At 37.8% G+C, this 12,544-nt stretch overlaps 1 protein-coding gene across 8 annotated transcripts in view; it reads left to right on the forward strand.

Annotated features, from left to right (window-relative positions):
- The window catches only part of LOC306859145 (agrin-like), a 253,049-nt gene that overhangs the window by 104,030 nt on the left and 136,475 nt on the right, over positions 1-12,544 (forward strand). For all 8 annotated transcript variants that reach the window (XM_079400015.1, XM_079400016.1, XM_079400022.1 and 5 more), the window contains one exon: positions 1,760-1,798. In XM_079400015.1, coding sequence (XP_079256141.1) covers positions 1,760-1,798 — 39 coding nt within the window. The remainder of the gene's footprint in view (positions 1-1,759; positions 1,799-12,544) is intronic.

Below are 12,544 nucleotides of genomic sequence, written 5' to 3' on the forward strand. Positions count from 1 at the left end.
GTTGTTTTTGCGATGTTGATTTCTCAAGCATTTTTCTATTACCATGCAGATGTTCCATTCCCTTGAACTGGCTCAAAATGAAAACTGAAACACATGTTTAGAGTCTCTACAGTGTTTTAAACTATAAAGTTGTAGCTTCCTTCATGAATGTCATACAGTTAGACAGTAGAGTGCTCTATCACTGACATGCATAAAAACATTTCAGCTTCAATGAGTTGCTGAAATAAACTCAAATTTTCTTAACCATGTTGCTACAGTATGAGCATAGAAATGGCCATGAAAAAGCAACAGAAAACTTTTGTTATTAAGTTATTTAAATCTGAAGAAAATAGTTGAGATTTTAATACAATGATTTTTAAAATGATAAATTAAGTTGAAATCTTGAGAAAACAACTTTTGTTGTCAAGATCAACAGAATCAAGTCAGTATCTCCAGAAAACAAATGTTTCATTTGTTTGTTGTTTTTTGGTGATTCATCTGTCCAACAAGACATTTGAATGTCTGACCAAGAACATTTGGTTTAGTCTTGTATGAAAACCAATTTTTGATGTTTTTTGATGTACAGTCTGTGAATGCAATTCCATATTACTAGTTCAAAAGTTTGGGGTCAATAATATTTATATATATATATATATATATATATATATATATATATATATATATATATATATATATATATATATATATATATATATATATATATATATATATATATATATATATATATATATATACACACACACACACACATATATATGTATATATATATATATTTTAAGTCTCTTATGTTTACAAAAACTGAATTTATTTGATCAAATATACAGTAACATCAATATTATGAAATATTTGTAGAGTTTCAGCAGGCATTACTCCGGTCTTCAGTGTCACTTGATCCTTCTGAAATCATTCTAATATGCTCTAATATATATATATATATATTACATATATGACCCTGGACCACAAAACCAGCGTTCCATTGATGTATGGTTTATTAGGATAGGACAATATTTTCCCGAGATATAGCTATTTGAAAATCTGGAATCTGAGGGTGCAAAAAATTCTAAATATTGAGAAAATCACCTTTAAAGTTGTCCAAATGAAGTTCTTAGCAATGCATATTACTAATCAAAAATTAAGTTTTGATATATTTACAGTAGGAAATTTACAAAATGTTTTAATGGAACATGATCTTTACTTAATATCCTAAAGACTTTAGGCATAAAAGAAAAATCAATCATTTTGACCCAAACACTGTATTGTTGGCTATTGCTACAATTATACCTGTGCTACATATGACTGGTTTTGTGGTCCAGGGTCACATATAAAACATTGTAAATGTCTTTAGTCTCACTTTTGATCACTTGATCGCTTTTTGATATAATGTGCCTTTACTGAATAAAAAGTATGAATTTCTTTCAAAAAATAAATAAAAATCTTACTGCCCCCAAACCTTTATTGAAAAATTCTGTTTTTGACATTTATTTCAGTGCTGTATGTGCATTACTGCAAACAATTTTGACTGCATGTCACGCAACGGATGCTGTCGATAGAGCTCAAGTTGTATTTAACCCGCAATATTCTTTTAATCTCATATTCCAACTGATCTCTCTTCATCTATTCTTTTTTAGATTTAACCTTTCTGAAAGAGTCATGTAGTCCACTGTCCACCCACTCATTCGAAACGACTGCTGACCGCCTGAGACCGTCCGGATGTCTTCCTTTTAACTAATGTGCTTCTCTCTCTCTTCTTCCTCTGTAGATAAACCTGTTCACTTCACACCGGCTCCTCCTCCTGATGGTAAGTCCCATAAGAATTCCCCTGACCGTGGTGTTTTCAACCTGCCCAGATAATGATCTCAGCTCAGGCCCGTTTGCTGTTTGAAGTGGGCGTCCTCGCCATATCGTTTCCCACTGCCGGCTTGTGTGGAGCCTGTTAACATGGTCAGCAAGAATCAGGGAGGGACATCTGCTTTGATGTAGAAATCTCCTGACATCTTGATTTATCTAGACTGGTGGGATGCGGGGTGGCTGACTTCTTGGGCATGTGGCTAAAGTTTTCCCACATCCCCTTGGAACGCAGCTTTGTTTATTACTCAAGCTGATTAGCTGATTGCTTTTACCAAGTTTATGAATATAAATCTCAATATTAAATGAGGTATTGTTTCTCTAGTTGTCACCATGCACTGAGAGTCATTAATTATACAACAACAATTTATTGGCAAATGGCATATCTCTGCACAGATTAATTGGGAGAAACAGCTGGTTTCCCCACTCTGTTAATGAATATTTATATGCGACAACATGAAATGGGCTTTGGAGGTTACTCCTGAGCTGCCGGCAGTGGAGATGCTTCTCTTTATGAGCTGGAGGCAGCTTCATTATGGATACCATCGTAAATACTCCAACAAAATAGCTGCGTGTGTGTGGGTGTAGTTGGTATTAATGCGCTGAAATTACATGTGGTATAATTAACTCCAGTGCACACGTGCAAACATTTTGAAAGTTTTCAGCGTGGTTGTTAGCACCGAACCAGACCTGAATGACCAAAGGAGCAGCAAACAAACAGTAATAACACTCTGAGATCAATGCTTTGTTCATTTTTACACATTTTTATGATTTGATCATGGCTTTTGTATATTGGTGAAAATGTTCTTTAAATTTGGTCAATATTTAGTCATATTTTATTGACCATTTTAGTCTGATAATGACATTTAATTTGATAGATCATCAGTGTTATTTTAGTATTATTTAATAGTTTTTAGTATTTTGAATTTGCTTTTGTATATATTTTTAGTTTACTTTTTAGATTTAGTAATTTGGACTTTTTTATTTTTTTTCTTTACGTTTTTTTTTATACGTCTAATTTTAGCACTTCAGCATAAACTTGATTTCAACAGCTTTTTTTGAATGTCAGTTTTGTATATAATTTTTATATTTTATTTTATTTCAGTTTCATTTCAATGAACAAAACCATTTGAATCATTTTAGTTAACAATAACACCGAACAACGATGATGAGACTAAACAAATGCAAAATTAAGCTAAATATTCAAGTATAAATATAATATATAATACAGTATGTGTATAGACAAATTGTGATTATATATACTATTTGTATATATTTGTGATTAATATATATATATATATATATATATATATATATATATATATATATATATATATATATATATATATATATATATATATATATATATATAATTTTTGACAAAAAAAAAAACTTTAAACACTTTTTTTTCCAGTAATTTTGTCAAGATCATAACTGTATTTGAAGAAACGGCTCTGCTGGGACTAGGCTCGATTTGCACAATAATTGCCCAATCACCTGCTTCATAGGATGTTCTGTCTGAGGTCTTGAAAAAAGGCTTGTGTTGAAAATCCGGGCTTTGAGATTAATTTTATTCCCTTGCAGCTACAAGACAATAGTTATTATCTCCTTGAAACACTGTCCATGCGGCACTGCTGGGTAATTATGTCTGATTGATGTTTTGATTAACCTTACTCCTTACCGAGAGATCGGAAACTCGTAAAAATTTTACTTAAAATGTATACATCTGACTCGTAGAGAAATAGAGGCTTCTAACTGCTTTTTAATAGAAGTTTAATGACATTAGAGATTGCTTTGAAAACCTGCAATTCTGAGAGAAATTGCGAGGCGCCGAGTGGAGTTGCAAAACACCATTCCCCCTTTGATGCTTTCCGAACTGTGGGCTATTGATCACACTGCACATTTTCGATACATGGATGTTTCTTCTTCCTCGCCTGTATGTTTCCGCTCTAGCCGAGCGTTTAAAAGCCGCAGCCAGCTCTTAATTACATTTCCGATTGTTCTGCGAGTTCTCAGACGGACAGTTCTTATGTGCCAGACCTACACAAGCCTGCAGAAAAGCTCTCCTCCCGGCTATCTCATCCCCTACCCCGCGGCCGCTGTTTTCAGAGGCCATTAAGCGTCAAGGGAGATCGGTTGTCCAATTACACTTCCATCCCCGATCCTTCATTGCCATATTAATTCGTTACAAGACTGAGATGTACTTATATAAAAGCCTGTGCATTAGGAAAATGAGCATGAGAGGCAAAACATGTCCCCGGTTCCAAGGACGTAATGACATTCCCAGACCAAATTATCCACAGATATTTAATTAAACAGAATCACATCACAGACATCTAAGTATCCCGCTATTACAAGCACAATTGAAGTATTTCCCCTTCAAATGACAGAAACCAATCCGTATTGAAGTTTCCCCCACTTTTGAAGCGTATTTGTATGTGCATCTGCCCTTTCCAACTCAATAAAAGATGTTTAAGCTGAAACCTGACAAAGCAACCTTTAATTAGCGTCGTTTTGTAGGCCACTTGTTAAGCGGATGTCCTTCAGAGTGTTATCCGATCGAGTCGACAAACCAAACGCTGCCAGATTCTCAAACTCAGGGCCATGTTGCCCACACAAAGGTCATTCGTGTAAGATTTGGCAGAGCTTTGTCCCGTTAATCATCTCTGTGGCGGTTTAGAAAGTTGGCTTGAGGAAAACATCTTGCTTTCGGTACAACAAATGTTCGTTTGTTTGTATCCGGCCCACTTACGAAGTTGTGTGCGCCAAGCGATAAACTTGAGGGGATTCTGTACTTGGAATGCCCTTGGTTTGGCCGCATGTTAATGTTATTTTAGAAGGAGTCAAAGAAACAATGACTGGATTGTGCCGGGTAGTTTATAACCATCAGATCAGATGTTTTTGACCGGTTTGAGTTACGTGTGAGAAGATGTCGTCTGTAGCAATAGGTCACCTAGGATTTCTGCTTTAATTTGTGTCATGTTGGAAATGAGATGGTAAGATACGGAAAAACCACTCCTACACATCTCGACGTGTGGTAATGAATACACTCCATCTGAATGCAGCCTTCCGTTCGGCGTTTGTCACAGCGAGTTTTCCCCCTCGGGGCCAAGCTGTACCTGCAAAAAAAAAAAATAGCAGATTGAATCGAGTAGGTGGTGGAATGTAGGATTGAGATGTTTATGTGGGCCCGAGCTGTGGACTAACTTTCAGAGACCCTGCCAAACTTTCTTTAGCTTTGAAAAGCTCAAACGGCATCTTCGGAAAGGGGAAACGATAATAAATAAAAGGCAGGGCTTGTGTAATTTATTCAGCCATTGCTGTGTTCTTGACAGAAGGAAGCAGAATTAATTATTACCAGTCTCTTATCTTAATTAAATCTTTTCATGTCATGGATTTCACACAAAAGAGCCCGAAAAATCATGTACATCTCCTCTCTTTTTTTTGGTTTGCAGAGAACAGCGCGTATCAAGATATCAAATAGGTGGCATAAATTCATCTGGGGATTAACTGTTATACCTAACTCGAGCGTTCACCGAAGTTTTCGAGTTTGACATTACGCCTGGAAGTTTTGTTGCCCTCTGTGCTGTATGAACATAAATACAACTGCGAGAAATTCTCGAGAACGGCTGTCTTTGTAGTTCTGTAGAATCAGCAGTTGCTTGCATAAGCAACAAACAGAAGAGCTTGTCATGGAGAGGAAATCGGGGAGGTGTGGGCAAAGCAGGTTTTGATATTAATCTGTCTAACATATTCTTGACATAACTCAGTGTACAGCGCAGAAATGGAAGCTATTGATTTCTGGAGGAGAGAGATGGCAAGTTTACGCATCGAGGGTAAGAAAGTAGATGTAAGATGTGGCCGGTTTGTTCCAGAGAATTGTGAGGAAAGCAATTCATATTGACATTCGCATCAGTGAGGTTTTGTCATGGCTCTGGTTTTACTTGGGCTCCAGATTGAAAATATACACTCACAGTCTTTTGTGTTCAAGTCGAATTGGCATTTGGGTCAATGACAAGTGAGAATGTCCACGATAAAGATAAGAAAAACACTTCGAAAGTTCCTAGAGATGTGCTCTTTGTATTCGTGTTGGTTTGATATGGTTTTAAAGAACATTTATACCATTTTCAAGGCAATTTTCAATGTAATGACACTAAAACTGTCATGGTGGAACCTTCAAGTAAATGTAGTCACATTTTGAGCTCTGAGTCTGCAGGGGTTCTTTCTGATTTTGTTCTTTCTGCTTGTTGGTTGGACAAAAATACTTCAGAAATGCCATTCATAAATCATAAATGACTTGATTAAAAAAAAAAAGTTATATAGGCCTATCATTTATTATATAAATCAATTTTTAAGTATTATACATTATTTATGTTATTTATTCATAGGAATTTCATTCTCAGGACAGTTGTAGCAACCTGACATGTATTTATTTTATATTTAATTTATGAATTTTATATTATTTACTTATACAAATTCCATTCTCAGAACATTTGTATCGCCCTGACATTTTTAACTCCCTTGAATAGTAACATGAACCAAATCGGCAGCAGAATGCAGTGCGCTAAAACACTGTTTGTGAGAGGAAGATGTCTACTGATCTAGTTTTGGATTTAATAATAATAATTACACTGCATAGCAGTAATGCATTTGGGATGATGATGAAACACTGAGTACTATTTCTGAAGCATTCACAGATGCGTTAGTGAGGCAGGAATACCTTGAGATGTTTTGTTGTATGATTAATGTGATCATTTGGCACATAGATCCAGGGTTCAGATGTTGTTGACAGGCTTACAAGGAAATGCGAAATGACTTGATGGGACCGTAATGCGGGGGCAATCCCTATCGGTTTTTTAATTGTTAATCGCACCCGTTAAAATTAGAACGCTCTCTAGTCTCATTATGAAACCAATTATGTCGCATACACTTCAGTTTTTATTACACAGACTTTGACTTGTCTTTCTATTAGTATCATTTTTCAAGACTTTTCAAGACTTTATGCAACAGATCCTGCAAACCATTTATCATTGTGTTGTGGATGTTATACTATTATTGTTATGAAATCAAGAGAATGGATTCAATTGCGGATATACAACAGTTTATTGAAAGAAAAAACAAAGTCACTAGTCAGGGCGGAGCTCGTGCACAGCGGGGATGGAAACTGGGCGCAGGGACGCAATGGGCAGCCAAGTCCAGCAGTGGAATCCTCCGAAGCCAGGGCAGAGACCGGAACACACCAGTAAACAGATCGAGTGGCAGAAGAGGAACACCGAGAATCTCTGAGGATCTGACAATGAGAGGAACGTTAGCTGATCTTAAATAAACCCAATAATGAGCCACAGCTGGGGCAGATCAGCCCGTGATCACGAGCTTGGACACATCCACTCACGCCACACACCACAACAGACAAGCAAGGATGAGACCGTGATTCTATGAACCGTGACAATTATAGTGTATGAGCAAACAGTAATGCTTAATTTTCAGCTTAATATTTGGTGAAATATATATATTTATATATGTACACAAATTATCACGGTATTACAGTGTTTTGTTTTGTTTTTTATTGCATACAGCAATAGTATACTTCTAAATACCATCGTACTTGAATATAGTAATTATTTAGTGCCATAGTATATCTCTAAGTACCATCTGTTAACTTCAATATGACATAGCCACATTAATTGGTTTGTTGGCCTTCACTTGGGCTTTTAATGGCAGCAAAAAGCATTTCTCTGCATTCATTTATAAATATAGTATTATACACAGCATTATTTTTTTGATTGTCATCATAAAAGCAATCCTCACAGCAGGAGGGCCAGTGTCCTCTAAATTGTGTGTTCTCCGGCTTCTCTGTCCAGTCTAGTGTAACTGTAAGGCGAAACTGCTTTGTAATTCTATTAAAATGTTCCAGCGGCAGCAGGACCAGCACAGTCAGTGTTTGTGCCTGGACTGCTGCTGAAAATGATGGAGTAGGTCTGCATGAAGAGTACAGGAAACCATAAATCTCCCTGTTTAAACCCCCAAAACACCATCTTTCCCCTTCTCTCTCTCTGGCTCCTTCTAACAAAAACAGGCAAGGTCTTTGCACCCATGGAAGCAGACCAGTCCGTTTTCCCTGTTATGCAAGACCCGATATCGCACTGGACAGTTGTTTGGGCCCAGTTGTGTGTATTTGTGCTCGTCCATTGCCTCCGGTCACATATACCCAAAAGGAGTCCAACTCATTCTCATCTAATTTGTATTGTTTCCCAGACTTCCCCTTAATGGCTTGTTTGACATGTGTGCTCCGCGCCACTGCACACAATTATGACAAGGTGCTTAGACAGCCTGGCGAGGCTGGAGGCCAACATTTCTATTGACACTCGCTCTTTTACGGCAGTGGCCTGCCCAGAACCGAGAGCCAACCGTCGCCTTGAGTGATCGTGATAGATGTGGCTATCTGTGTAGGTGTGAGCGTGTGTTCATGTGCATGTAAACTAGCGTCGCTTTCCATCAAGAAGCGCATTGTTGAGTGTATTGCAGGCAGATGCTGCTTTTTTATTATATAGTGCTGTAAGGATTTCAGTATCAACGTCAGAAGATGAAAGGGAGAAAATGAGAGACTTTGACTCTCGTTTTGATTCTCAGTTGGGCGAATTCAGTCCATTGACTGAAAGAAATGAGTATTATACACAGGCGCTCAATAGAAATCTTTCAGAATCACTTTACAACGTCTGAAATTGTTACATATAATCATGTATATAATCATTGCTTGTTAGTTTACTATTCTCACATAGCTTTACATTAAAACAACTCACAAGTACACAAGCCTTCATCAGGGTGTCAAACTATCAATTCTTCATATGACAGTCACCTAAATAACTGTAAAAACAACACAAAGAGAATTGTTTTTCATAAATATAATTAATATGTTAAATATATATATATATAATACATTGTAATAATATATTAAACCCAATAAATTTCAATTATTATTGTTTAGATTTACAAAGAAGGGAAAAAACATATACATAAATACATATACACATCTGCATATACAAAAAAACACCTTTAAATCTCAAGATAATATCATAAAATACAACATAGATCCAAAAAACAATCAAGTCAGTTTCAAAAAATGTGAAACATCTAATTCACCATTTAAACCTGGAAACTGAGTTGCCTTCAATTTATAGATCCAGACTCTCTCTGTCTTTGTCACTATAAATAAAGAATTGATTTAAAAATAGAATAAGATCAAATAAATAAAAATGTCTATTTCGAAATGTATATTTACCTTTAAAAAAATTAAATAAAACGTATATAATAATTGTATTTTTTAACATTTTGTTCTCTACATTTTAAACTGATACCAACATGAATCATAATTTCTGCATGATTTTTTATTGCCAAATTGTTCTTCATGTTGGGAAAGAAGTTGGAAGATGCCTGTTTTGAGGATGTGTTTTACCCTTCTGTTTGCTTTTAATGATACATCTTGGAATCCTTAATTGAAAGAGGACAAATAAAGGCTGTTTTGTATGCAGCCATTTGCAACTCCGCCATGCAACTCTGGAGAAGCCTGCATCGAGATCATTTGCATAATGAAAGTGATTGTATGTGTCACAGAAGGAAAAGCCAGGCAGCTGGAAAGGTGGCGATTTGGGAAGGAATTTGAACACACCTCTCTGACAGAAAGAGAGCTAGGGCAAAAAGAATCTGGAAAAAAGACAGAAGGGTAGAAAAGTCATCTGGTGCATAAACAAAGATGTGTTCAAGACCCCTTTGGTGATCTGGGACATGCATTATGAATGCATAATCAACATACTTTGTATATATGAATATGAGAATGAGAATGTTGAAGTCATTCTAGAGTAACAAAACTAACTTTAGGTTATGCTCCCATCATTTTCCTCATATGTAACATATTAAGCATGACGTTCCGCCCAGCAGGAGCCTTGCGAGATCTCTTCCAGCTGTTATCCTGTACTGTTTCCCAGCATGCCTCTTTCTGAGGCCGTGTCCATCATGATAGGATCTGATTTGCTTGAATTAGTTCAGCCTGGACATTCAGCTCAGACTGTAGGAATGCTGGTTTTGCGGCTCCTGAAATTAATGAGCCCGTCTGAGGGGCTTTCCCAGAAGTCAAACCAGGCTCCAGCACTACCTACCGACCCCGGTGGTCCAATGCAAAAGACAGGGCCGCAGGCAAGGCTCATGGCTGGTCCCTTCAGGACCCTGCCGTGAGGACATACTCATGGCAAAGCATAATGTACTATAAGAAGAAATGTTCTTGCATTGTCAAGCTGCTTTTGAGAAGAGCTAGTTAGGCATCGCCGTGATGGAAATCTCATCATTAGATTCGTATCAATATTTCAGTCACACTTTGCATCGTGGGGAGATGCCAGCAGGAGGGGTGTTTCAGATGCTGCATCTTATCCCAACATGAGAAAGAATGCAGATGTCATTTGCATTTCTCTTCATGCACTGCTTGCGTCTGTGTCTAAACCATCTCATTCATCGTCTTCTCAAAGGGCTGCATACATCTCCCTTTCTATCAGCTTGTCTTTTGCTTTGCTATTTCTTGAGAATGCCTGCCATAGGCTCAGCTGGATGAGATTGAGGTGTCTGTCGTTGATGCCTGAGGAAGGGAAGAGGGCACACACTCTGGATCAGACCCAGCTGAGGTGAGAGCGTGTCTGGATGTGCGGCAGAAATCCCTGCAGCCAGTCTTTGCTTTCTCTGAGCTGTCAGTGCTCCAGTTTGGTTGTCAAAATGGAAGATGTCTGGGTCACTGTGGTCAGAAACTTTCTGTTTTTGGAAGAAGTCGTATTTCAGTCTAGTGGCTCAGTTTATAGAATTGCTTTATAGGAAGATTGCACTTTTTACTGTCAAATAAATCCAGTGTCTTCAAACTTCAAATGCAAGTTAAATTTAGCTGGATTGCAAAAATCTGTTCTTTTTCTATTTAAAGGATAGGGATAGTTCACTCTGTTATCATCACTGTCGTATTGTTCAATTTCATATGAAATTTAGCAGAATGTTCACACTGCACTTTTCCATACAGAATATCCCAGTGTCAAAAAAAGAAATCTATGTGACTTGTCTATGTGATACAGCATTATGTGAGAAACAGACTGAAATACTATAATAATAATAAAAACAGATTACAGATTTTATTTTTTGGGTAAAATGGCCCGTTCTTGTCAGTATTCAGCCCAGCCGTCGATAGATTTAACTGTATTTTATGCGGACAATTTCAGAAATGCTTAATTGCAGGTATGTTGTTTCCACTGCATTGAACGTAATATTTCACACAGGTGTTGAATATTTCAGAATGAATTTCTCTAAAGAGGCACCTATTGCTATTCTTTAAAGTACCGTTTGTGCATCAATTCTTGTGTGACTAGAAACCCATAAAGCATCGCCGGTATTTTTTTGAAAGCTTGCACGACAATCCATAGTCCTTTATGCGGTGTAATTGTGCAGATCTGAGAGCTCAAGTAATCATAATCAGTTATGGATAATTTTCAGCACAATGGCTGTTGTTTGTGAAGTTTTCCTCTATTTTGTTCCAGCAGAACACAAGCAAGCGACAGTGAACTCAAGCTCCTGTGATCCATTATACCGTCTTTGCGGTTATCCTGTAAAGCTCTCTCTGCTGCATAGTCCTTCAGACTTTTTTTTATAAGATTACTGATGATGCTCAGAAATGAATTTGAGGGGTCAGTGCAGATCTATTTTCCAGTCAGACAGCAGCACCTGGAAACACTGCAGTCTTATCCATCACAGAAGAGAAACAGCCACCCTCAGACAGCTGAAAAGGAAACAAGCAGTGCGTGGAAGCAGATATGGCTAGTTTAGCCCCGGCCTGTTGCGATATTGGCCGTGCAGGTCTCAGCAGGAGATAGCAGATTTAGAGATCTGAGGTCTGTTTCACATCAGCTGGCACCTTCTAGTTTACAGTCATAATTCCAGACCACAGCGTCCTGCTGAATACATGCGGCACGCTGTCAGATACTCGCGATTGAGGCCTCCATCCGAGAAGAAATAACAGTCTTTGATGTGATGCCTAACAACCCGCTGCTATATCGGATCGCCCGTGCCACCTTTGGTTTAGGCTGCTTTGCTCAATGCCAAAATTGAAGTCAAGTGTTCGTTGCTCTTGGCACCTCAGCTAACACATCTCCGCTCATGCATACAAGACGGAACGGCCATCGCGGAGGCGTCTGGCTTTCGATGACATCATCGGGAAGGGGTGCTTGTGTTGCATGTGGAAGCCTCCCAGAAAAAGAGATTATGTGCTAGAGTCGCCATATGCTCCTCTACCCCAGGTGACTACCGGCAAAACAGGAAGTGCCACCTTTTTAATAAGCGGTGTAATGCCTGCCAGCATCGTATCAGTCACCAGGGTATAACCGTCAACTGTGCGTGTCCGTTTCACTCGTCATTATTAAGTCGTGTTGAGGAAAAGAACAGATTTCTTATTTTAGACTTTTTGGTTTTGGCGAAGACTTTAAATGTGAATTTAAAATGGCTGTTTTTTTTGTTTGATGAGCAGCAGAAGCTTTGGTGCTTTTTTCGGTGTCTATCAGACTATTTTTAGAGGTGGTTGAGATTCATTATTGACATGCAGAGTTGAAGATTTCAGTGAGCCTGATTGGGTGTGTGTGCATGTGTGTGAGCTGGGATGAATAATTAAAAGATGATGTAATGC

This window comes from Barbus barbus (assembly GCF_936440315.1).
Source record: "Barbus barbus genome assembly, chromosome: 40".
NCBI classification, from domain to species: Eukaryota; Metazoa; Chordata; class Actinopteri; order Cypriniformes; family Cyprinidae; genus Barbus; species Barbus barbus.